General features: G+C 46.7%; 1 protein-coding gene and 1 pseudogene across 1 annotated transcript; both read left to right on the top strand.

The window, feature by feature from the left end:
* Nucleotides 1-968: 968 nt before the first annotated feature.
* On the top strand, nucleotides 969-10,937 carry LOC142003992 (cathepsin S-like; annotated as a pseudogene).
* A 1,932-nt stretch (nucleotides 10,938-12,869) lies between these two features.
* LOC142003991 (cathepsin S-like) lies at nucleotides 12,870-24,944 on the top strand. Its single transcript, XM_074981409.1, has 8 exons — nucleotides 12,870-12,994; nucleotides 13,746-13,877; nucleotides 14,646-14,768; nucleotides 17,227-17,376; nucleotides 17,454-17,678; nucleotides 20,148-20,313; nucleotides 21,944-22,046; nucleotides 23,509-24,944. Exons 2-8 carry the CDS (start codon nucleotides 13,755-13,757, stop codon nucleotides 23,606-23,608), a joined length of 990 nt encoding a protein of 329 aa, XP_074837510.1. The 5' UTR covers nucleotides 12,870-12,994; nucleotides 13,746-13,754; the 3' UTR covers nucleotides 23,609-24,944.
* The last annotated feature ends 1,712 nt before the right edge of the window (nucleotides 24,945-26,656 follow it).

The raw sequence follows: 26,656 nt of genomic DNA, 5'->3' as shown, positions 1-26,656 counted from the left end.
CGTGCGGAAGAACACATTTGAGGAAGTAAAAACCAAGAAATGCCTTGAAAGACTTTTCTTCGGCCAAGATCCTTGTGTGTCTGTCTTGTCCAAGGTTCTCTCCAATTTTTCCCATTTATGTGCTGAATAAACTTTATTATGTGCACTGGGGGATGTGCAGATGTGCACCATCTATAAAAACACATGGTGCCGGATGGGGCACCAGGTGCAATTTGCTATTTAGCTGGATGGCCCCTCCATTTTTGGGGAAATACTGCTCTAGTCTTTCCCAATGCACGTCTTCCTGTACACCTTCTCTGTGTCTCTCTTTGTAGCCCCATACACATATCTCCCTATGTAGGCTGTAGAGCTCAAAGGAACCTAGGGGAGTTAGGGGAGAGTTAATGGAATTTGTCTGCCTAGTTCTCTTGAAAATCACTTGGGCTCTATTGAAAATCCAAGTCTTCACCTAAACCTCCCTGAGCTAGATCCTCAACTGGTGTAAATCAGCTTCGGCCCAGGGACTACCCTGGAACAACAACAGTTTACACCACCAAAGGCTCAACCTCTTTGACCTTAGTGAGGCTGCATCAATTCCCACCCCTGCTGGGGGTGTCTCTCATTTCCCCCAGTTCTAACCCCTCCGTCCATCTCCTTACACCAGACTCTGATGCCCATGTCCAGAGCCAAGACCCTGTTCAGGAGCTGTAGATGTAGCTGGTGGTGATATCCATTATCCCAGCTTTGTTTTCCTTCTAAGTCTGTTGTTGTACAGAGCTCCAGGGAACACCCTGTCCTTGCCCCCCTCACACATAAGCAGTACAAACCACAATCAGGGATCGCTTATCACAGCAGAGAGAGGAGAAACCTCAGCCAGTCAGCATCTGATCTTTTGCACCATCACTGAGGGACGAAATTGGGACTCTTGACTTAACCACACAGATGTTATCTTTCACCAGCGCACTCCTCTCTTCCCCTAGCTGAACAGAATGAAGCTCTGGGCTTGGATCTTCTTGGCCTTTCTTGCTGCTGCACATCTACACACAGATCTGATGCTGGATTTCCAGTGGGAGCTGTGGAAGAAAATCTATGGCAAGCAGTACAGCCACCAGGTGGGGTCTGGGTAGCTGTGGGTTTAGAGTGTGGGAGTGGGGGAGAAAGATTTTCATCACCATCTCCTCTCAAGTCAGCTGGTTCCCAGAGTCTTCGCCTGCTAGACCTATGCCAGCTGTCTGCCTCCCACCACTTTCCATTGCAAAGATCTCTCTCCGTTCAGCAGGGTGTTCTTATTTAATGAACGTTCAGACCTCTTTTTATACCTTCCTCCTTGCCTAAAGCATACCCCGGGTTAGCTTATTTTTCAAAACCTGTTTTGTTTGGAGTATGTTAGAGCCAGGTGACACTTTTTTCACACCACTCAATTTTTTTTGGCAGAAAATGCAAATTCAGGTTGATGGAAACATTGGGGAATTTGCCTTGATTTTGGCAAGTTGGTTTGGGTGAATACAGAAAAGAGGGAAATGGTTCATTTTAGTATTTAATCACTGCATTGTTTCGACTTTTTTTGTTTTGGAAAGCCAGTTTGTGCTGGGGACTTTTCCTCAGTTCTACTGTAAAACGATTTAGAAAGCCCCAAAAAGTTTGACTCAAATTTACAACTGTTTAACTGATTTTAAATACACTTCTTTTGTTTGGATGTCCAGCTGAAAAAATCAGTTATCTGTACAACAGTAGGCTGCATTGTGAATGTTTGATTCCTGATATTGTATTGCATCCTAATTGTACTGTGGCTCGGTTGCAGGCTCCAGCTTGGGGTCATTAGAGAATTCCACAGCAGTTCCTTCTAACGTTTCCTCTACTCTTTTCCATCCATGTGCAGAATAAGTTTTAATATGCACAGAGACGTGTGAGAATGTACACCATCAGCAGAAGAAAAAGGTGGGGGGGTGCTCTATTAATTAGCACAGTAGCATTACTGTCTCCTCAGGAGCCCTATAAGTGGGCATTTCAGAGGGTACAATGCTTATTGCAACAAAACAGAACAGCAGAAATGTAGCACTTTAAAGACTAACAAAATGATTTATTCAGTGATGAGCTTTCATGGGACAGACCCACTTCATCAGCTCAATCTCATTTCCAATACAGACTGACATTTATAAGTACAGCAGACCAAAAAAAATATCAAATACATAGAAGGGGGCTGAGGGGTGGCAGGATGTTAATTGTCCTGCCTGAGACAATTACGAGCATAAAAGGAAAGGAAGCAGTCTTGTAATGCGTGAGGTAATTGATGTCTCTGTTTATACCAAGTGTTAATGTGTCGAATTTGAATATGAACTCCAACTCACAAATTTCTTGCTCAAATCTGTTTTTAAATTCTTTATGCTCCAGGACACACATTCTCAGATCTTTAACAGAATGGCCCACTCCACTGAAGTGTTCACTGACCAGCTTATGTGTATTGAGTTTCTTGATGTCTGCTCTGCGTTCATTTATTGTTTGGCAAAGGTTTTGCCCAGTCTGTCCAATGTACATAGTGGCAGGGCAATGTTGGCACATAATGGTATATGTAATGTTGCTGGAAGTGCACAAGAATGTGCCTTTGATCTTGTAACTAATGTGATTAGGTCCAGTGATGGTATCCCCAGAATAAATATGTGGACAAATTTGGCAGTGGGGTTTGATGCAAGGAAAAGTTCCAGGATTAGTATTGCTGTGGTGTAGCCTATGATTGCTGGTGAGAATCTTCCTTAGGTTAGGAGGGTGCCTGGAAAGGACAGGCCTGTCACCTAGGGCCTTCTGGAGTGTAGCATCATGATCCAGAACAGGTTGTAGGTTTTAATGATGATGAGTTGGGGGCTATAGGTGATGACAAGTGGTGTTCTGTTGTTGATCTTTTGGGGCCTATCTTGAAGTAACTGGTTTCTGGGTATTCATCTGGCCCTGTCAATTTGTTTTTTTACTTCTCCTGGTGGGTAATTAAGTTTTATGAATGCTTGGTAGAGGTCTTGTAGTTTTCAGTCTCTGTCAGTAGGATCAGAGCAGATGCGATTGTATCTAAAGGCTTGACTATAAATGATGGATTGTGTGGTGTGTGCTAGAAGGAAGATGTAGGTAAGTGTAGCAGTCAGTGGGTTTCTGGTAGTAGTGATTTATACTGTGGTATCCAGGAAATGTATTTCTCATGTGGAATAGTCAAGGCTGAGATGGCTAGTGGGATGCAGGTTGTTAAAATCTCTGTGGAATTCTTCCAGAGTCTCTTTACCATGGGTCCAAATGATAAAGATGTCCCCGATGTAGCGTAAATAAAGAGGGGAAACGGGACAAGAGCTAAGGAATCGTTGTTCTAAGTCAGCCCTAAAAACGTTAGCATACTGTGGGGCCATGCGAGTGCCAATAGCAGTGCTGCTAATCTGGAGGAAATAATTGTGGGTGAGAACAACGTTACATAGGTCAGCCATAGGTTAGCTGTGGTAACATCAGGGATAATATTTCTGATACCTTGTAGTCTGACGTTTATTGCAGTTCTGGTGGGAATGACCTATAATTCCCACTGTTGATTTAATTGGCCATAGGGTGATTCTTTTCTTCTTCTCCTAACATGTTGGGTAATGTTGCTATGTGCTGTTAAAAAGCTTCAGCCGACCACTCCAGAGCTGGCTGCATTTTGCGGGGGTGGGGGAAGAACTCAGTTCTGCCATACAAAGACTCCCCTTCATTTCTTGGTGAGTTTTGCTTGAGTAAGTATTGCAGGAGCACTTGGAGCTCCTGGGGGATGAAAAAGCACTATAGAACTATAACCTATTGGTAGGGCTGACCAGTTCCTCTGGGCTACTGTATAATAACTTGGGAGCTGTGCTTTGGTTCCAGAAAGAGGAATGGAAGTGGCATGTGATCTGGGAGAAGACCCTCAGGAGGGTTATGCTGCATAACTTTGAGTACTCCCTGGGGCCACATTCCTATATGATGGGCATGAACCACATGTCAGACGTGGTAAGTTAAAAAACTATCGCAGCAGACCAAGGGACTGCTCACCTCTTGCAACTATCTGTATTTCCCAAGGGGTGCCATGCCCTGAGACTGTAACTGAATTAGGGCAGAAAGAGCTCCAGCCTATGGAGGATGAGTGGAAGCCCTGAACACCACAGCATCCCTATGCCTCTTCTAGCAGCAGCCTGTCCTGGCACTACTTCCAAGAGCTGTACAAGTCTTTTTTGTACGTGTGTGTGGGCAGCGGGGGAGGAATCTGTCTTCAGGGTGGGCAGTCATGATTTTTTTAAGTGCAAGTATTCCACCCGCATGAACCTTCAGCTGGTGTGAGTCCCTCTCACTCAGTTTTGGTTCTGTATCAGATGGCATCCTCTAAGCTGTGTATCCTTGCACATGCGCTGCAGGCGAGGTCAAAAATGTGGCATTCCTCTTCCCACCTCTCTCCTTTACTGTATCTGCCACCCCTGCCCACCCTTCCCCCCATGAGGAACGTCACATGTGGAGTAACAAACAACCTGCAGCCTGGTTGCTAGGCTCTTGTTGGTTAAGGAAGTTTCTTCTTTAGCTGAAATCACAGCTGGGATGCTTGAGGTTCCATTACTGCCAATTCCAAGTATTCAGAACTGAAACATCCGGCATCTAAAATCACGGAATATTAGTAAATAAATAAATAAATAAAATCAGAGTTTGAGAGCTCTTTTTATTTGTCTCTGGGCTTTGCACCTTTAAGGATTGTTTTTTTTTCCTGCAGTTCTCCACAGTATACAACAGATAGAAACTCACAATAAAATTAAACAAACAAAAAAAACTGGAATTCTCTAGCAATCTCAAACCCCACCAGCCCTGCCCCTAGTTTGGTGGTTTAAAGAACACATCAGATATTCTGACACTCTCAATAAAATTAAGCACAGATATATATTTGGCTTGGTGGCTGAAAAATCAATACTTGGTCTATCAATCAAAAGTTAGTTTCAGGCGGACCTAAAATGGCAATGGTGAAATGAAAAAGACAAAAACCATTCATGTGCAGTCAGACAATGCAGTTTGTTCCGTTTTCTAGATTATTTTATCTTTTTCAAAAAAGAAAAAAGAAAAGGGAAGCCCGTTCTAAACAGAAAAGTCACTTTGAATCAAAACATGCGTCCAGGTTTGGGGGAAAAAAATTCCAGCTGAAACAATTTGGCAAATTTGAGGTGAATTCACAAAATGTTTTGGTTGATCTAAATATGCATTTTTTTTTTTCAGCCAAAAGAGAAGAAAATGAGTTTGTTTGTTTTTTTTGTTCCGACAGTCTTCCTGCAGCGCTAGTTCTGGTTCCACCCCCAGCAACGTCCTGCGGTAGGAAGATTAGTACACAAAAATCCAGAGTTCCTGGCAAACAGGTACATCTAGTATGGGCCAGTGTGTCAGCCAGGCTGATCCCCAACATTCAGGTGTGTTCATATTTTTCTCTGCAGAAAGGAAAACGCCATATCTGGGAACAGGTGTCAAACCTGCCCGTAGAGTTTGTATTTGAATTTCCCCAATGTTCAGGACCAGTGTGTACGGTGACAGGGCTGTCAGCCTGACAGGGTGTTTGTGTTCTTTTAACTAGATTGCCGAGGATATTGGTCCTTGTTTCGGAGGGCCTGTTCCCCACGAACCTAACTGGAATTCCATCTACAGACCACGCCGTAGAAGCAGCGTCCCTGACTCCATGGACTGGAGGGAGAAAGGATGTATTACTGATGTGAGAAATCAGGTGGGAGGCTCAGTCTGGTCCCTAACTCCATGGGTGCCCATTAGCAGCGGCTGAGCACATCTGTCTGGCTTTTGCAGGGGGCCTGTGGTGCTTCCTGGGCTTTCAGTGCTGTTGGTGCCCTACAAGCCCAGGTGAAACTGAAAACTGGAAACCTGGTGTAGGAGTGCGCAGAACCTAATCGACGGCTCCCAGCAGGGCCAACAGCCACCACATGCCAAGAAGCAAGTTGTAGGGGGGCCCCAGCTCCATGTCCCTGGAAGGGATGGGGCCAAGGGCAGTCAGTCCTTTGTGCCCCCGCCCCCATAGCACTTAGGCCACCTCCTAGCCTACAGAGACATGTGGAGTGATGCTGCAGCACTCAGACAGCAATGCAGAGGGGCCCAGGGCACTGGTCACTGCTAGTACCACGGTAGTGGTGATGGCCGGGAGATCCAGGCCTCTTTGAAGCACTGGGCCCCAGTGGAAACACCCCCTTTGCAGCACCCTGTTGGAAGGCCTGACTGCACCTCTAGATACGGGAACTGCGGCTGCAGCGGGGGTTATATAACTGAAGCTTTCCAGTACATCATCGACAATCATGGCATTGAATTGGATGCTTCCTATCCATACACAGCTCACGATAGACCCATAGAGCTAAGGCCAGGGTCTGACTCAGGCTTGAGCCCAGGATCCCCTCCCACCCATGCACAATTCAGTCTGACTAAGTCAGCAAGCTTGTAGCGCCCAGCTTCTATCGAGAGACAGCATCAGCGTCCCAGTCACACTGTGACTTGGGGCCAAGTCCTGTCATTTTGCAGAGTGGATTGCAGACCCGAAAGATCTGGCTTCCAGCGACTGTAATGCCAAGTTTACAATGCAGCGTGGGTGATGGAGGCTGGGCTCGGAAATACTGATGTGTCTACATTGCAGTGTAAGCTGGGCTTGAACTCAGACTCGAGCATATATTGCTTTCCATCTGCATGCAAACTGGGCTAATGTAGGGCTCGGAACCAGGGCCCCCGACCCCATGGGGTGGAAGGTCCAAGCCTGACTCATTGTGGGACTCAGGTTTCTTCATGACCTATCGCTTTGTTGTATAGATGTGCCGTGAGCAAAGGGCTGAAATGGCCACGTTTGGTAGGGTACTAGGAAATGTGGGTGCTGGAACTCTGACCTGCATAATGCAGTGTAGGCCCTGCAGCCCCAGGCTGGGACCCAAGGTTCAGCCGTTCCTAACCTGAGGTCACAATAAGTGTTGATGCTCAAGCCATAGGTTACCAAACCGAGGCTCTGCTAACTCTAGTTTTACTCACGCTGGGCTGGCATTGCAGAGGGTTTGAGACCCTCTCCTTGCTGGACCCCATAGCCCAGGATCCATCCCAAGCCCAAAGGTCTATGGCTGCTGGTGTTTTATTGCAGTGTAGAGACACCTTTGGGGCCTAATTTACTGGGTGTTTCTGTGCTCCTTTGTTTGAGCACAAAGAGTTAGAAAAGGGATCATCAGGCAGTATTGTCTAGTAGTTAGAGCAGGAGGCCTGGGAGTCAGGTCCTATTGGTGCTAATCCCAGCCCTGGTGAAGAATGATTTCTAGTTTAGAGGGATGGAACTCGGAGTCAACACTCCTGGATTGTAATCTGCGCTCTGTGTGTTCCTTCCTCTTCTGCTCTATGAAATCCAGAGAATGATACTGCCCACCCTCTTAGGAAAGTGGAAACATTAAATTAATTAATGTTTAAATAAGTCTCATACGTCTGCAGGTGAAAGATGCTACACAAGTGCTGCAAATCTTCATTGCTGCCACCAATATCTGAGTTCTCACATTTCTTTTTACCCAACTGTTGGGCATACTAGGGAATACATCAGTAACCAATGCTGGATTTTCCAGAAAATGATTTTTCAAGGCACTGAACCTATAAATTCGACCTCAATGCTGCAAGTATTTTGGGGGGGCAAAAACTCTGATATTTTTTTCCCCCCTCCTTGGAAATGTCAAAATGCACTGTGTTGGCAGTTCTGTTTTGATTGTTCATTCAAAAACGTCATTCAAAATGTTTCATTTCCTCCAAAAATGAAAACAAAAATTCGACTTTGATTTGAAAGGTTTTTTTATTTTTATATTTTTTAAAATTTAAATTCCAGGTAAGTCTCTGAACTGAAAACTCGATTAGTTACTCAGCTCTAAGCTTGATGCCCAAGCAAGCAGAAGAAATGCCCCAGAGACAGCAGCAGTGGTCTAACTAATGTGAGGAATTCAGAGGTGAATAGGGGAAAAATTAGTAACAACTGTTGTGAGAAGGCCTGACTTTCAAGCTAAAGTTCAAAATCTTCCTGCTTCACCTGCTTTTTGACACTAACAGAATGGAACATGTCACTATAACCCTGCCATGTGAGCTGCCACCTGCTCCAAGTTCGTTGAGCTCCTGTATGCCAATGAAGCAGCCCTGAAGGATGCCATAGCCCGTGTCGGACCTGTAGCTGTCATCATAGATGCAAAGCAGCCGACATTTTTGTTGTATAAATCAGGTACAGTCTCAAACCAAGAACACCACCTGTCTGCTACAGTAGGTAACTTGAAGCAGTGGTGTCTTGGTTTATTTTTAAATTGAAAGAGAAATGCGAAGGAAGTTGCTATTTGTTCTGCAGCATGTTACTGAAACACACACACGCTGAGTGCTCTTCCCATAGCGCTGTGGCTTTTGTTCTCTTGGATGTTTTTCCTGTAATTATTTGATTCCTCAATAAACGACACACATGGAAGCATATGTTTTGCTCTTTGTGAGTGGCATTGTCACATAACCGCTTGGTTCAATGTGTGTAACATGCCCCCCTCCAGCAGCTGGCTAGTGGAGAAAAGCCTTCTAGTGCTAGAAACTGACCTTTTGGTTCTACACATACGGTATGTCTATGCTGCACACCTCTAGGGTAGGTGTGGCTACACCTGGCAGTGAAAAGCAGGCTGTGTCTGCACTGTGCTGTGTGGCTAGCTGCAGCAGGAAAGGCTTGGGCAGAATGGAGGCAGTGGGAACTGACAGACTACTTCTCCACTACTTTCTCTGCTGGAGACTTTCCCTATGGCAGAAAAAGGCTGCAGCAGCAGGGAGGTATCAGCATATGATGCTGCTAAATACAGCAGTGCAGGCAGGGGGAGGCCTTGCTCAGGCACATAGAGAGCTATGCAGGGCATATGACCTAAGTGTTCAGGTGTGTCTTAACTCCCCTAAGCCACCTATACTGCTGTTTATACCTGTTCAAGGTGTGTGTGTGTGTAGTGTATATAGTCTACACGCTGCCTTGAGTAGCGTGCAGTGTGGACATGCCCATAGATCGGAAGCTCTTTGGGGCAGGACCATCTTTTTGTTCTGTATTTGTACAGCCCCTAGCACCATGGGAGCCTGGTGTATGTCTGAGGCTAGTAGGTTGTATTCTAATACAGATTAATAATGGCATCAAATTGTTAGGAAAGCTGGGTTCTACTCCAGGCAAGTCATTTCCATCTCTGTGCTTCAGTTTCCCCATCTGTACAATGGAGAAAATGAGACAGACCCACTTTACTGATGGGGAAAAAAAGTGAGGGCTTGATGTTATTACCCCCCCTTTACAGCTTACAGGCAGTTTGATACCATGTAGGGTTATGCTCTCTACAACAGCTTTATTTAGCAGAGAAATCTCTGCTGGCTTTTTTTCCTCCCTTGTGATTCCACATTCTTTCTTTGCAGGAGTTTACGATGAGCCATGTTGCACGCAAGATGTGAATCATGCAGTTCTAGTTGTCAGCTACAGCACCCTGGATGGGAAGGGCTTTTGGCTGGTGAAGAACAGGTAAAGGAAAATCCATCACCAAGCTGTAGTTATCTCTACAGTAACATGCTCCTGGGATGTGCATGAAGTCTGAGCAAGCTGCATAGAGCTGAGCATGTTTGTGTCTGTACTAGCGTGAATTGGACTTTACCAGGTTAATCATGTTGAACCTAGGGTTGTCAAGCGATTAAAAAAATTAATCACGATTTATCGCACTACTACACAATAATAGAATCCCATTTATTTTAAATATTTTGGATATTTTCAAACATATTGATGTCAACTGCAAAACAGAGTACAAAGTGCTCAGTGCTCACTTTATATTTTTATGACAAATAATTGCACTGTAAAGAACAATAAATTGTATTTTTAAATTTGTCAGACAACTACTGTCATGTAATGTCTTAATCATGAAAGTCGAACTTACAGCTGCAGAATTAGGTACACCCCTCCACGCGCATATTCAAAAATAAATAAAATAATGTAAAACTTTACAGCTTACAAGTCCACTCAGTCCTATGTCTTAAGAGTTCAGCCAGTCACTCAGAAAACCAAGGGTACGTCTTCACTACCTGGAAGATCGACCCAGGCAGGGTTGATTTTTCCCAAGTTTGATTTTGTGCATCTAGTGGGGGTGCGCAAAATCAAACTATCAGGGTCCAAAGTCAGCCTCTGTACTCCTCAATCTCGCGAGGAGTAAGGGAGGTCGATGGGAGAGTTTCCCCCATCGGCCTCCCTCAGGAGGATAGCCAGGTAAGTCGACTGTAGATAAATCGATTCCAGCTATGCAATTGCTGTAGCTGGAATAGTGAATCTACATCGACTTTGAGATCTAGGGTAGACATGGCCCAAGTTTGGTTACAATTTGCAGGAGACATTGCTGTCCGCTGCTTCTTTACAATGGTGCCTGAAAGCGAGAACAGCTTTTCACATGACACTGTTGTAGCTGGCATTGCAAGATATTTACGTGCACTTCAGTGCTTGCAAGAGATGAATAGAAACATACTGTTTCTTTTGTGTAATGTTTTTGCAGTGCATATATTTGTAATAAAAAGAATAATGTAAAGTGAACACTGTACACTTTGTATTCTATGTTGTAATTGAGATCATGATGGAACATGTAGAGAAACATCCAAAATATTTAACAAATGTCAGTTGGTATTCTGTTGTTTGACAATGTGATTAATCAGGATTACTTTTCAAACTCCCTATGTTTTTAATTAATCATATGAGTTAATGATGATTGATCAACTTGAAACACGTGAGTAAATGGGGAAGGGAACCCTGCCTGGAAGGAAAGGCGTTTTATGCTCGTAATGTTTAATTTTGTGTTGTTTCCTCTTCCAACAGCTGGGGGGAAGGTTTTGGAGACAAAGGTTATATTCGAATGTCCAGGAACAGTGGTAACCACTGCAGGATTGCCAGCTATGGTTGTTATCCACAAATATAGAGGGACACCCCAGTTCAAAATGCGCTCTTGAGATGGGTGTGTTAAACTGCTAATCTTGGCCTTGCTGTAAATGAACTGCTGTTTGTGAACAATGTGTGAGTCCTAATGGCCAAATCCTTCCATCGGATCCAGGGGACAGAGCTGAGACAAGCAGCAGAAATGATGAGTGATCGTGGCTGGGCTGATCCAGAATTTGAGCACATTTAGCTCTCTCCTGCTATTCCCCCATGCTGGTTTTAACTGGTAAATGTCTCTGCATTGCTTTGCACACTTGTGAAGGTGCTATTTCAATGAAGTAGCTGCAGCTGTCTCAAAATGTGATGGAGCGAAGGTCATGTCACAGTGATCAAGCTTGTCCACGCCGCAGGTGGAGCGGTAGAGTTGCTGAAGCCACCTGAGAGCTGGGGAGGCTAAGCAGGTGTAGGCAGGGAGATGTGTTGCTCCGTGTATCGATTTTCCATGATGCAAGTCTCACAGCAGCCATTAGCAACGTGGGGGATCAAGCAAATGGGATGTTCCTTGGCTGGGTGAACAAATTCCAGGCGTGCCATGAACATTTGGAAAAAGAATTCAAAGTGTATATTCTCAGTTATTAAAACCAGACACAATGTTACTTTTTCATTGCTATGGAACCTGATTAAATTACTTCATTTTAGTTTTGCTGTATATGTTGCTGGTTTTGATTTTTGCTTTGGTCTGGCACAAAGAGGGCTCCATATGGAATCAGGAGATAACTTGAATTAATCCGAATACAAGGTCAGGGCCTTAGGTAATCAGAAATAAGCCAGCAAAACTGCGGGCTCCGTCAGCCTGCTGCAGGGCTAGATGGAAAAATGATAATTGGTGGCAGTGATGGGAAAAATCTGTCTGTGTGACAATATAACCACCTGGGGAGATGGTCCCCAGTTTTTTCTCTTTGTGGCTGGTTTTCGCAAACTACAATGCGTCAGTGGCAGAAAGAAACCCCAACAAACGGACAGAAAACCCACCAGTAGATGAATGTGGAAGAATTGAGCAACATCACCACACAGGGAATTTTCATGAGATTTGCAAGTGATACCCAAGAAGCAAAAGCAGCCAAAGTTAGCCTGGGGGGTTACATTTGTTGCTGCAGAGGTCTTTTTCCTTTGTCAATCAGCAGGAGATCTAGACACCGGGGTCATTTACGGGGGAAGTAGTGAGCTATCGATGAGGACTTGAAATATGCTCCAGGCATACTTGGGGCTTAACAGATTGATAAAGCTGCCAGATCTTGTCCCAATAGCTTGTAATCTATGGCTTCCATCCTACAGCACTGGTTCGGTTCTCCTTTGCACAGATAAAAAACAGGGAAGAATGAGCCAGGCAGGTGCATGGCTGAAAAGAATCTCAGTTTATAGTGGATCACGCACTGACTGTGAGTGATGCAACTGCGAACAAGCCTGATGTCCTCCTGGGGGGTATTAACCAAGAGTGCTGTGTGAGACAGAGGATGTAGTGGCCCTGCTCTACACAGCACTGGTAAGGCGTCAGCTGGTGACCTGTGTGCAGATCTGTAGGCCAGGCTTAAAAAAATAGGTGGCCGAATTGGACAGTGTCCAGTGGTGAGCAGCGGAAATGACAAAAATCTGATCTTTGAGGAAAAGTTCATAAAACTGTTTAGTCTGGACAAAAGGAGACTGAGGGCAGGAGGACCTAAGAACAATCTTCAAATAAATTAAGAGCTGTTGGGAAGAGGTCTGTGCTCAGTTGCTCTCCATGTCCACTGAGGGATGGACAAGAAGTAATGGGCTTGTTCTGCAGCAAGGGCGATTTAGGTTGGAGCTTAGGAAAAGTTTCTCACACTAAGCAGTAAAAGTGAAACCAGAGGTTCTGCCATTTCCTCATTCAAAGTGCCCTGTAACAAGCCTGACAGGGCAAACCAAACTCTTTCTTTTCTCCTGCAGTCAGAGCCGGACGGGTGTCAGGGCTCACTTGGGAGTCTCCCTCCTCGGCAGGGGAATTTGGGGAATTCTTGCTTCCTGCTGATCAGCTGAGGATTCCTGCCTAGAAATCTCCACCAGGTGAAGCCCTGTCAGGTAGGTTTGGCTTTTTGCTTTTTCTCTCCTTGTACTTTAAATCTCTTTGTCACATGTGGAAGAACATGTTTGAGGAAGTCCAGCCAAGAAATGGCATTTTGTATTTTGCTTGTATAGAGTTTGCATCCACAGAATACTCGTGTGCATCTGTTGTCTTTCTATTTTCATATACACCTCTTCCCATACCCCCTCTATCTAATGTCATACACCCTCTCTCTCTTTCTTTCTAGCCCCATACACCCACTATCTCCCTATAGACTGTGGTGTTCAAATGAGCCTAGAGCAGGTAGGTGAAAGTCAATGGGATTTGGGTGTCTAACTCGCATGAAAATCACTTGGGCTCCTTTGAAAATTCAAGCTCTCTTCACTTAAATCTCTCCAGGACAGATCTTCAGCTGCTGTAAATCAGGTTCACTCCAGGGACTACCAGGCTCTGATGCTCTTGTCCAGATCCAAGATGCAGTTCAGGAGCTGTAGAAGTAGCCAAGTGGTGATATCCATTGACCCAGCTCTGTTTTCCTTTCCAGTCTGTGGTTGCCATGTGGCACTCCAGGGAACATCCTACCCCCCAACCCCCCAACCCCCAGAAGAGGTGCAAGCCATGATCACTGGTTGCTCACAGCAGAGAGAGGAGAAATCTCAACCAATTGGTGTCTGATTTTTTGCACTGTCACTGAGGGACGGAAATTGGGACACTTGAATTAATCACACAGATATTATCCTTCACCAGCACAGTCCTCTCTTCCCCTAGCTGAGCAGAATGAAGTTCTTGGCTTGGATCTTCTTGACCTCTCTTGCTGCTGCACATCTACACACAGACCCGATGCTGGATTTCCACTGGGAGCTGTGGAAGAAATCCCATGGCAAGCAGTACAGCCACCAGGTGGGGTCTGGGTAGCTGTGGGTTTAAAGAGTTTGTGTGATGGGGGGAGAAGGATTTCCACCCCCTTGTCTCCTCAGGTCAGCTGGTGTCCATGGTCTGAGCATTGCTAGCTCTAGGCCACAATACTGCTCCCGTCCCTCTGCATAGTAAACGCTGCCCTGTGTTCAGCAGAGTGTTCTGACTTAATGATCATTGGGCCCTCTATATACCCTCCAGCTTGCCTAAAACATCCCAGGGGGTTAGCTTATATTTCAAAGTCTATTTTGGGGGGGTTTATTAGCCCCTAAGTCCAGGTAGAAGCCACATGGGGGACAGGGACCATGAGCCCAAGGTCCTGGCAGAAACTGCATGGGATGGAAGCCCCAAAACACAGGACCCCAGCAGAAGCTGCATGGTGACAAGCCAGTTGGGAGGGGAGGGGAAGGGAAGCTCCACGCTCTGCAAAAGTTGTGTGGGTGGGGACTCATTTGCATAGGGTCCCATACCGTGTAAGGATGAGTCTGGTTGCTGTGTGCTGTTAAAAAGCTGCTGCACACCACTCCAGAACTGGCTGTATGTCAGTGGTGAGGAAGTCCTGCCATAGGATGACTCCCCTAGATTTCTTAGGGAGCTTTGCTTGAGTGAGCATTGCAGGGTCTGAGCAACATTTTGCAAAGCACTTGGAGCTCCTGGGGGTGAAAAATGCTGTAGTCCTATAACCCATTGGCAGTGTCGACCGTTTCCTCTGGGCTATTGCATAAGAACATGGAAGCTGTGCTTTGGTTCCAGAAAGAGGAAGGGGAGCGGCGTATGACCTGGGAAAAGAACCTCCATCTTGTTATGCTGCATAACTTCGAGCACTCGCTGGGGCTGCATTCCTATGAGCTGGGCATGAACCACCTGGCTGACATGGTAAGTTGAAAAACTATTGCTGCAGACCAAGGCCAAGTCTACGCTACGAGATAAAATTGAATTTAAAGGAGTTAGCTTGATATTAAAACATCCCTGTCTTCACTGTAAACACCATTAGTTGGGATTAATGAGCCCTAATACAGGTAACAAAACGTCAATATTACCGGACAGGTATAGCGTCAATTTCAAATTTTGAATAAAGGCTAGTGTGGAATCACCATGTCTTTAATTCGAATTTGTTAGCCTCCAGAAGTGTCCTGTGTGTATCCCGCAAAGCTACGCAGTGACCCTCCATGTATGGCCGCTTCCTCCTCCACTGCTCTCCATCCAGCTGTTCAGGAAGAAGATCACAGGAAGCCTGCAAATTTTTGATTGAATTGTTAGAATTCTGCAGCACCCAGGCCTGCAGGTTCAGATGTGCGGCTAATGGAACCGGGCGGAGGTGGACAGGGCTGATAGCACAGCTGCCTGCCACTACATCAACATCCACAGAGGATGTGCAGCACATGAAACCTCGGCAGGTTTGAGGGAGAGCTTAATTCTGTTACTGGGTGCTCTGAATTCTGGGACAGTGTTTTTTGCATTCTGGGATTCTAACATGAAACACCCACAAGCAAACAGGGCTTAGGCACTGTGGGATAGGTACCCACAATGCACTGCTCCTGTTGTTGAATTTGCATAGGGCAATGGGAACAACACAGAAACTTGACACGGAAAAAGGGTGAGTTGAATTTCAAGGTTTGTGGACACTTAGATTTGAATTCATAAGAACGAAGTTAAAAAATCAAAATTATTAAAAATCTAACTTATCTTGTAGTGTAGATGTAGCCAAAGGGCCTGAGTCTCTTGGAATTATCTGTATTTCTGAGGTGGCGTACCATGACCAGAGAATGTAACTCAGGGGTCTGCAACCTGCAGCTCTGGAGCCGCATGCAGCTCTTTAAGGATTTCTTTGTGGCTCCTGACACCATAATTGCAAAGTTTTTTAAAAAAAAAAAAAAGCTCGTGGTTATTTTCAATAAACAGTGAACATCTAAAAGCCCAACAATGAGCCTAACTCAAATCTAAATGGCAAATCCTATGTCATCTCGAAACATTGTCTAACTCCCACTTTAACATATGCATTGCAGGATATGACACAGTATCTGTGTGTCAATCGTGTTGCTAATGATGTCTTGATTTTGAAAAGGAAAAGAACCTATTCTGTAACAGCTATTCCAAAATAGCTTATTTTGAAATAAAGCTGCTATACACAAAGGCCACTGAATATTCATATAAGCATCTCCTTAGCATTTCCAATCTGCAGCATTTACATACCTCTTCTGAAAGGGAGGGGTAGGGTAGATGTGGTCTCTGTGTATAGCAGCATGATTTTGAAATAAGCTGTTTTGGAATAGCTGTTCTGGCACAGGTTATTTTGGAATAAGGCTGCTGTGGAGACATAGACTTAAGTCTGGGGGCTCTTTTTATTTGCCTCTGTATGTTGTACCTTTATGAGTTTTGTTTTCCTGTAGTTCTCCACAGCTGTACCAAAGAAAGAAAGAGGAAAAAAAAAAAGCTGAAATCCTTAATCTCAGGACCCTCTCCCCTATACATTGGTGCTATAAGGAAAACACCAGATATAATTTCAGAGAGGTAGCCATGTTAGTCTGTATCTTCACAAAACACGAAAAGCACCTTAAAGACTAACAATATGATCAGGTATAATGATACTCTCAGTAAAACCAAGAGGGTTGGCAATGCTTAGGCTCCTCAGTAGAACTATGAGAATAAGAGATTTTAGTTAGGTGCTCCAAAAAACCAGTCAGTCAGTCAATTAAAAGATAGTTTCAGGTGAATCTGACATGACAATAACAACACAAAAAACACTTAAACAGTTTACTTAGGATCAGCAACACAATTTGAGCCCTCCTCTAGGGTATTTCATCTTCAATAAAAATAAGGAAAATGAAAGTACATTTTGAAAGGAAAAGAAATTTTGAATCAAAACATTTTGACTAGTTTTGAAAAAAAAAATCCAGTTGAAACAATTTGGCAAATTTGAGGTGAATTCACACCATGTTCTAGTTTGATCAAAAGGTGCATTTTTCAGCCAACACCCCACCCCCCAGACCTAAAAATTCCACCCTTTTGTCTTCAAGTCTTCCTGCAGTGCTAGTCCTGGGTTCTATCCCCAGCAGTGTTATGCAGCAGGAGGATTAGTACACAAAAGAATCATGAAATCCAGTGTTTCAGGCAAACAGCTACATACATGAGGGACCATTGTGTCAGCCAGACTGATCCCCCAACATTCAGGTGTGCTCGTGTTTTTCTCTACAGAAAGGAAAACAACATACCTGGGAACAGGTGTTTAACCTGCACCATAGAGTTTGTATTTGAATTTCCCCAGCATTCAAGCCCAGTCTGAACAGTGACAGGGTGCCAGTCTGACAAGGTGTGTGTGTGTTTTTTTAACTAGACCAGTGAGGAAGTGGCGGCTTTGTTAACTGGAGTGAAAATTCCCCACAAACCTGACCGGAATTCCATCTACAGGCCACGCCCTGGGCATAGTGTGCCTGACTCCATGGACTGGAGGGAGAAAGGATGTGTTACTGATGTGAAAAATCAGGTGGGAGGCTCAGTCTGGTCCCTAACCCCCTGGGTGCCCATTAGCAGCAGCTGAGCACATCTGTCTGGCTTTTCCAGGGGGCCTGTGGTTCCTGCTGGGCTTTCAGCGCTGTTGGTGCCCTAGAAGCCCAGGTGAAACTGAAAACTGGAAACCTGGTGTCTCTCAGCGCACAGAACTTAGTCGACTGCTCCACTACATATGGGAACTTTGGCTGCAGCGGGGGATATATGACCAAAGCTTTCCAGTACATCATCGATAATGGTGGCATTGATTCGGATGCTTCGTATCCATACACTGCTCTGGTGGGTGTCACATAGATGCACAGAGCTGAGGCCAGGCTCTGGCTCAGGTTTGAGCCCCACAGCCCCTTCCACCCATGCACAATTCAGTTTGACTTCAGTCAGCAAGCTTGCAGGCCCCAGGTTCTAGGACACAGTGGAGAGTGTGGGCAGCCTGTCTGTAAGGCAAGCGAGGCTCTGCCTTTCTACTCAGGGGCACATACATGCCATCAGCGCCCCTGCTGGTGCCATGTGCTGATGTTTCTGTTATTGTTCAGGCAGTTTTCTGGGTGATGCGGAAGGCTGAGTAGCAGGGAGCCACTTCAGCTGCCTGACCTGGCATCTGAATGGATCACATACAAGTTCAAATATCAGTCAGCAACTGCAGGGTCGGGGGTGAGTGGCAGGGCACGACAAGCAGGCAAAGTGGAATACATGTAGTTAGTGGCGGACTGTGCCACAGAGCGTCCTGACTGGGCATCCCTCCCTAGTCTCTGCAAACGCAGAGCTGCCCAGCTTGAAGGCAGTAATGACAGATGGCAGAACAAGCAGCAATGGTCTCAAGTTGCAGTAGGGGTGGCCTTGGTTGGATATTAGGAAAAACTGTTTCACCTGGAGGGTGGTGAAGCACAGAAATGCATTACCGAGAGGAGTGGTGGAATATCCATCCCTAGAGGTTTTTAAGTCCCAGCTTGACAAAGCCCTGGTTGGGATGATTTAGTTGGGGTTGATCCTGCTTTGGGAAGGGGGGCTGAACTCTGACCTCTGGAGGTCTCTTCCAGCCCTAGGATTCTATGATTCAAGGCTGTGAGAGGGGTCCCTTTTACCTCTGCAGCAGAAGGCAGCCTGCTGGCTGGTCCCAGTGCCTCTGGGGCTTCCCTTCTGTGTGCTGAGACAGGAGCCTTCCTGATTTCTGTGTCAGCAGTGGGGCTGGGGAGGGGTGTGGAGTGGGAGAGGAATAAGGTAAGAGGGATGAGGAGGTAGGGGAAGAGGCAGTAGGGAAGGAATGGGGAGTGGAACAGGGCACGTGGAGGGGACAGAGGAAAGGAGTCGAGAGGAAAAGGGGATGGGGGAATCATGAGGGGAACTGGGAGTCCAGCATGCAGTGTCTGCACAGCAGGAGCTCTGGCTCCATAGTTAATCAGGGGCTTCCCTCCCCCTGACAAGCCCAGCCACCTACAGCTAGTCCCATCCAACAAGCCCCCCACATCCAGATTCCTGCCTCACTGAGTCCCAGCAAGCTGCACCTGGAATCCCCACACCCAGACCCCTCCACTGAACCCAACCAGAGTCCCATTGACCCTGAACCCAGAACCCCCCAACAAGACTCTGTGCCTCCAGGTCGCTCACTGAGCTGCCCACACACAGACAGCTCCCCACCCCAAACAAGGCCCCTCCACACTTGGCTCCTGCTGGGATGCGGCTGCCCAGCCACACCTGGTGCGCTTGGCAGGGCCACAGGGTTTTCCTGGGGCAGGGCCAGCCCTAGTACTGTCAGGATCAGTGGCAGCCTCACTGCCGAGCCCTGGTCCTGGAAGAGATAGGGGCTTCAGGGGGATCTCCCACCTCAATGCAGCCAGTGGCCTGTGCTCCCCACTGCTAGAGGGGTGAAGATCTGGGGATTTGTTAATGCCCTGCCTGTCGCAGACTTCCAGTGTGACATTGGATGCATCTCTTAAGGCTTGATCTCACGGGGAGTCTTTCCCCTGATTTAAAAAGACAGCGGATAGGGGACTTAATTAGTTCATGCCTCAGTTTCTCCATCCGAAAAGCCTCGCAGGAGTTTGTGTAAATTCATTGGGTTTGATCAGGTGCTTTGCAATCACCAGCTGGAAGATGCTGAGAAGGGCAATTTTACTGGGATTCCAAAACCTTTCTGCTTCCTCCCTGCAGCAGGCCCTGCTTCTGGACACGGGGATTTCAGTGTGGGACTTTATGGGATGACTCCTCTGCCCACTGTGTGATGCAGGAGCAATTTGCCAGAAGAAGGTGGGGTAGTGAGAGCAGAGTCCCACGTGGCCTCCCCATCATCACTTTTCAAAGGGCCGCTAGACCAAGATGCAGGTCAGCCGGCCCCCCTTGTGCTGTGTACGCAGCATGTGTGTGTGATGCAGGGAGAGCCACATCTTCTTTTGGCAGTGGGCATTCTGTGCTGGCCAGTTCTTGGGGTTAGGGCCAGCTGAGGCGGAGCGATAAATGGCCAGGAGGAATGGAGGGATAGCTCAGTGGTTAGAGCACTGGCCTAGTAAATGTGGTGTTGAGTTCAGTCCTTGTGGTGCCCTTTCCGTGGTCTTGGACAGGCTAGATTTAAAAAAGAAAATCAGCCAGGGATGGTGACAGGTCGTGCTGTGAGTGCAGATGACTGGACTCAATGACCTCTCAAGGAGCAGCAGTGGTCTAAGAAAAGTGGGGAGATTAAAAATAGCTGTAGTGAGTAGGCGTGACTTTCAAGCCAAGGTCCAAAATGTCCCTGCTTCTCCTGCCCTTTGCCAGAACGGAACATGTCACTATAACCCTGCCACGCGAGCCGCCACCTGCTCCAAGTACGTTGAGCTCCCACATCAGGATGAAGCAGCCCTGAAGGATACCGTAGCCAATATCGGACCTGTGGCTGTCATCATAGATGCAAAACAACCGACATTTTTCCTGTATAAATCAGGTACATTCTCTAACCTCAAACACCTCCTGTCTGGTGCAGTCGGTAATGTGAAGCAGTGATGCCTTGGCTTTCTGTGGACTGTCCCTTTAAATTGAAAGAGGAACGTGAAGGAAGTTGCTACTGATTTTGCAGCATGTTGTTGAGGCGACAGCCACACTGTGGGGTCTGTTTTCTGCAGGAGGTGAGATGACTCATGTAGGAAGTCAAACTACAGCGCCCTGTGGATTTGCTGTAGAATGGGAATGGCCCATTGGCAGCTCTAGAGCTGCATGTGGCTCTTTGAGCAATGAAATGCTGCTCCGGCTCGGAGCCACATGCCATGAGTTCTTATTGCCACTCTGTGCATGTGTCCCAGTGCTTGGAATGAGAAGTGTGCGGTGGCAGCAGCTCCAGTGAGTCGCCGGCATTGAGTTAGAAAGTGGGAGTGGTTGGGGGTGCTTGGATCTAGGAGAGTGCAGGGGGATTGGGTTAAATTGGGGGGCTGGGGGTGCCTGGCTCTGGGGAAGCAGAGGGGGATTGGGTTAGAGCCAGGGGCTGGGGTGCCTGGCTCTGGGGGAGTGGAGGGGATTGGGTTAGAGCAGGGGGCTGCGGTTGCCTGGCTCTAGGGGAACGGAGGGGGATCAGGTTAGAGCAGGGGGCTGGGGGTTCCTGGCTCTGGGGAAGCAGAGACGGATCAGGTTAGAGCAGGGGACTGGGGGTGCCTGGGTCTGGGGAAGCAGAGAGGGACTGGGTTAGAGCGGGGGGCTGGGGTGCCTGGCTCTGGGGGAGGGCATCTCTCTAGATATATAATATATATCAATAGATATATTTATTTTTATCTATCATATGTGGCTTTTTGCACTCTATCCACAGCTATTTTGGCTCCTTGTCTCTACCTGGTTGGCCAGCACTGCTGCAGATCCCTAACTCTGGCTGGCACATCCCCTGTGCCAAAATTTCTGGCAGGGGTCCTCCTAAGAGAATTTGTGGCTGTCTTACTCGGTTCCTGAGCTTGGGGAATTCTCCCCTGAGTGGATTTGGGGCTTCTAAGGGTACATTGGAAGGGAGCATAGTGGGAGGAAGACTCCCTCCCAGTGTTTACAGGAGTAAGGATATGGAAATACCTCAGGGACAGGTGAGCTAATGGAGTCTTTCATTGCAAGGGGCATAGTTCATCTCCACCAGTCAGACGTCCTTTTGTAGCTGAAATCTCTTTGGTAGCAGGCAGGGGGTCAGGGCCCAGTGCTTCGGAGCAGATGCCCACCTCACACGAGCCAAGCTGGCTGCCGCAGTAGGAGAGCCAATGATTGGAGAGGCCACAGAAACTAAACTTCCCATTAGACAGTGGGCTGGACTGGGGCTGAGAAAAGCAGGGTTCTGTTCCCAGGGCAAGTCACTTCCCTCTGTGTGGCACAGTTCTCCATCTGCACAAAGGAGGTAATGAGACAGACCCACTTTGTGATCTATTGACAAAAAGAGTGAGCAATAGTTATTCTTGGTTGCCCCCCCCCCCAACACCCCACTTATACGGGACCAGGTTACAGGCATATTGGTACCATGTGGGTTCTGTTGCTCACAGCAACTTTACTGAGCAGAGAAGTCCCTTTTGGCTTTTCTTCCTCCCTTGTGACTCTACATTCTTTCCTTCCAGGAGTTTACAATGATCCACGCTGCACGCAAGATGTGAATCATGCCGTTCTAGTTGTCGGCTACGGCGCCCTGGATGGGAAGGAGTTTTGGCTGGTGAAGAACAGGTAAAGGAAAATCCATCACCGAGCCATAGTTATCTATAGAAAACCTGCTTCTGGGATGTGTGTGTAGTAGGAGCAAGCTGCGTAGAGCTGTGCGCGTTTGTGTCTGTAAGAGTGTGAATTGGACTGTATTGGGCTAAACATGTTAAACCTGGGGCTGTCAAGCAATTAAAACAAAGACTCTTGATGAATTGCATTGTTATACTATTAATACACTCCCATTTATTTTAAATATTTTGGATAGTTTCTACATTTTCAAATATATCGATTTCAATTACAACACAATGCAAAAGTGTACAGTGATCACTATTTTATTAATTTTTATTACAGATGTTTGCATTATAAGGAACAAAAAATTGTATTTTTCAGTTCATCTCATGCAAGTTGTGTAGCGCAATCTCTTCATCATGAAAGTTAAACTTACAAATATAGAATTAGACACACACCCCATCTTGCATTCAAAAATAAAGCAATGTAAAATTTAGAGCTTAGAAGTCCACTCAGGCAAACAAGTTTGGTTACAATTTGCAGGAGACAATGCTGCCTGCTTCTTCTTTATAATGTCAGCTGAAAGCAAGAACAGGCATTCAGATGGCACTGTTGTAGCAGACATTGCAGAGTATTTGTGTCAGATGCACTATAGATTCATATGTTCCATGCTTCTATCCTAATGATAGGTTCTGCTTGCTAATGATCCAAACCAATGTGGACTGATGCATGATCATTTTCATCATCTCAGTCAGACACAACCAGCCGGCTGATTTTCTTCTTTTGGTGGTTTGGGTTCTCTTGTTTCTGCATTACAGTGTTGCTGTTTTAAGACTTCTGAAAGCATGTGCCAGACCTCATCTCAGATTGTTCACAGCGCTTCTGAGTCTTAGACTTTGTATTTTGTGTGGTAAATGAAATCAATATTGAACATGTAAAAAGTTATCCAGAAATATTGAATAAATTTAGTTAGTACAGTAGAACCCCGAGATACCCGCACTCAAATTGCGCAAATCTTGGGTTAACCCAACTCAGAGTGGAGAGCTGGTGCCTGGCTCTGGGCTGCCTCCCACTCGGGGGACCTGGGAAACTGGCCAGTGCAGCACCACTGATCAGTTTGCTGTCTCCTGTGAGTGGCAGGGAGCTGGGACCCAGGCTCCGCGCTGCTCAGAGGAGACAGGAAACTGTCCAGCGCTGCTGTGCTGGTCAATTTCCTCACTCTCCCCAGTCATGCAAAATCTGACTTACGCAGGGTTGCACAGGAATGTAACCTCCTCGTAAGTCAGGGGTCTACTGTATTCTATTGTTTAACAGTGTGATTAATCACAATTAATTTTTTGAGTTAATCGCGTGCGTTAATTGTGGTTAATCAACAGCCCTACTTGAAACACATGAGTAAATGGGGACGGGAGCCCTACCTGGAAGGAAAGGTGTTTTACGCTTTTGATGTTTAATTCTCTGTTTCTCCTTCCAACAGCTGGGGGGAAAGTTTTGGAGACAAAGGTTACATTCGAATGTCCAGAAACAATGGAAACCAATGTGGGATTGCCAGCTACGGTTGTTATCCACAAATATAGACTGATGCACCACTTCACAATACGCTCTTGAGATGAGATCTGTTAAACTGCTGATCTTGCTTTGCTGTAATCTAATTAATCTACTTGTGAACAATGTATGGGCTGTAATGGCAAATTTCTGCCATTGGATCCCAGGGATGGATCTGGGATAAGCAGCAGGAATGATGAATGAATGATCATGGTTGACCTACTCCAGAATTTGGGCACTTTGAGCTCTCTCTCTATAATCCCCCATTGGCGTATTTGACTGATTAATGTCTATATGTTGTTTTGAACATGCGAAGGTACAATTTCAGCGCTAAGCATTGTTATTGCCGCTGTCTCAAAATGGAATGGAATGAATGGCATGTCACACACACAAAGCTTGTCCATGTTGCTGGTGGAACAATACTGATGCTGAAGCCACATCAGAAGTGGAGAGGCTAAGGAGATAGAGCAACACACCTCCCAAGCCTCCTATATCAATTAACCACAATGTAGGTCACAAAGCAATTGTTAGCAACTTGGGAGATCAAGCAAACTATGGACACTGCTTGGAGGGGGAAACATGTTTTCTTCCATGGCTACACAAAACTGAGGTTCTATCTTCCAATGCTACGTCCATGAGTCTTCTGCAGACATTAGCACCCATGTTGCTCTCATCAGCTGTTAGAAATCACCTGAGATCACCTTGTGGCGTGGAGAAGGCCAGCCACATAACCAAGTGCTGCCGCTGTTATAAAATGTGACCTAGAGAGCATGGTCTGCCTTTGTCACCTTCAGCCCTTGGACCACAGACACAGAGACAAAAGGCCCAATTCTCTCTCCCACTGCACAGCCACTTACATCTGGGCAAAGTAGGTGTATGACGTTATTGAGTCAGAACAGCACCCTAGCTATGAGCGACCACACATGATGCCTAGTTGCAGGGACCCAGGCCCAAAGGCTCTAAATCTAACTGCAGGTATGGGGGAAGCGACTGAATGAGCAAATATGCAGGGAAAGGTGAACATGGAGTCCTCACCTCCAGTCCCAAGTGCAAGCCCTGAAAAGGAGTCACTGGAGCTCTGGGACTCACATCTGCTGCCCTGCTCTATTCCACAGGCCATGGGGGGAATCAGGCTTCTGGATCTGACCTGCTTTGCCGTACTTTGGAATGTGGTTTGTAGACAATTTTTGATTGCAGGATCCAGTTTCAGCATGACCTCATGCAGCTCTACAGCACAGGTGATCCATTCCCTTCTCTCCAGTTTAGCAGTGAGGTTGCTCTGAAGTTCTGGATCTATTCTCACCTGTGAACAATGCATGCAATAGAATGTTACATCCTCTTCCAAACAGAAAAATAAATTCAACTGTCTGAAAAGTTTAAGTTGAGTTTGTTCAGTGGGGCCAGGTCTGGGATACTTAGTGAGCAACAGAAATGCAAAGCCACACTGATTGCAGATAAAACAAACTCTCAGGCCCAGATGCTGCAAAATCTGACCCAGGAGGGTAGAGCCCAGAGTCTCTGCAAAGCCAAGAGGATTCCATATGGACACATGGGTCCACTTGAACTGTTCCAATTAACATTATTAATCAAATTAATCAAAGGGAAGCCAGCAAAAAGGTGGGATCCATCAGTATGTTGCAGGGGTAGGTGGAAATTTGATCACTGGTGGGACAGGAGGGAAAAATCAATCTGTGTGACCCTGTAAGCACTTGGGGAGCTGGTCCCCAGTTATTTTTTTGCCGTTGTGGCTGGTTTTGCAAACTAAAATGCATCAGTTGCAAAAAGAAACCCCAAGAAATCCACAAAAGTACCCACCAGTAGAACAACTGAGCAACATTGCCAAAAACTGAATTTTCATGAGATTTGCAAGCACCACCAAAGTAGTGCCTGCCAGCAAATGGAGCCAGAGTTTTCCCTGGGTTAACTTTGCAATTGTGCCTGGGTGGTGTCATGTGGGTGCCCTGTGTTTGGGAGAATGGGACAGCCTCTTCCCCTTGTTTGGGAGAAGAGCCAGATGAATAAGGGATGAATCTTGGGCAGCTCCAATTACTAGGCAGGATCTGACTCTGTGTGCTTTCATGCAAAGGGTCAGCACAAAATCTAGATGTCATTCTAGGATGATCAGGTGCCCAGTTTTTGACCGGAAAAATCTGATAGAAAAGGAGACCAGAGAGTGTCCAGTCAGATACACTGTATGGACACTCAGAGGCTGCTTACTGAGAGCATGGGAGGGCAGGAGGGTGGGGCTGCAGATCCCAGCTTTGGCTCTGCAGGGGTGTCCCTCCTGACCTAGGGGTGATAGGGGAAAAGCAATGAGTGAGGGGGTATGGGGGAGAGGAATGGATGGGGTTGGGGCCTCAGAGGAAGAGGCAGGGTAAGGGTGGGTCTTTGAGGGGACTAGATGGGAGAGGGGAGGTTCTCACACTCCTGCTGGTGTATCTGGTTTTTATAATATTACCAAGTTGGCAACAGGCTTGTCACATCTCACTTAAACCCTCAGAGAAGTTGGGGCACCCCAGCACCCACTACCTCACCATGGAATCCCCTCCACTGCTCCATCCAAGCAGTTCACTCTCTCCTTTGCCATCAAGCGGGAAGGGGTGCAAGGGAGCGAGGGAGGAGGGAGGCAGAGGAAATCAATGGATGATGGGATAGGTGGAATAGGGATGTACAGCCAGAAGGGGGAGGCTTGGGTGAGAGGGGGCTGGGGTCACAGACTTTAAGCTTCAGCTCCATTAACCACTGGATGGTTGGGTTGGAGGTTGCTCTGCCCAGCCGCAGAGAGCAGGGTCCCTTGTGGAGGGGTGCCGCCCCAGGAAGCTGGTGGCCAAAAGGTGGATATAGCAGTCACTAGCACCTCTTGCAGCATGGTTTCTGAGGCCCCTCTGGCAGAGGTGTAGGAGGGGCTGTCAATGCAGCCGTCTTGTTTTCTGGAAGGAGGCTTGTTAGCTGCCACCCCCGCAGCATATGGCTCTAATACGTGTCACCCCGTCTCCTTTCTAATGGGTGCTGTGTTCACAGCACAGGGAGAAATAGGGACAGTGAGATCAGGACAGTGGGCCTGAGAGAGTTATGGCTGC

The sequence above is a fragment of the Carettochelys insculpta genome, chromosome 30 (genome assembly GCF_033958435.1).
Source record: "Carettochelys insculpta isolate YL-2023 chromosome 30, ASM3395843v1, whole genome shotgun sequence".
Lineage (NCBI taxonomy): Eukaryota > Metazoa > Chordata > Testudines > Carettochelyidae > Carettochelys > Carettochelys insculpta.
The sequence above is the reverse complement of the archived record's forward strand: the minus strand, read 5'-3'. Positions and strand labels throughout refer to the sequence as shown.

Coding starts and splice junctions, on each gene's coding strand:
- LOC142003991 (XM_074981409.1), top strand. CDS start 13,755: ATGAAGTTCTTGGCTTGGATCTTCTTGACCTCTCTTGCTGCTGCACAT. Junction 17,377..17,453: donor TTACTGATGTGAAAAATCAG/GTGGGAGGCTCA, acceptor TGGCTTTTCCAG/GGGGCCTGTGGTTCCTGCTG. Junction 20,314..21,943: donor ATTTTTCCTGTATAAATCAG/GTACATTCTCTA, acceptor CTTTCCTTCCAG/GAGTTTACAATGATCCACGC.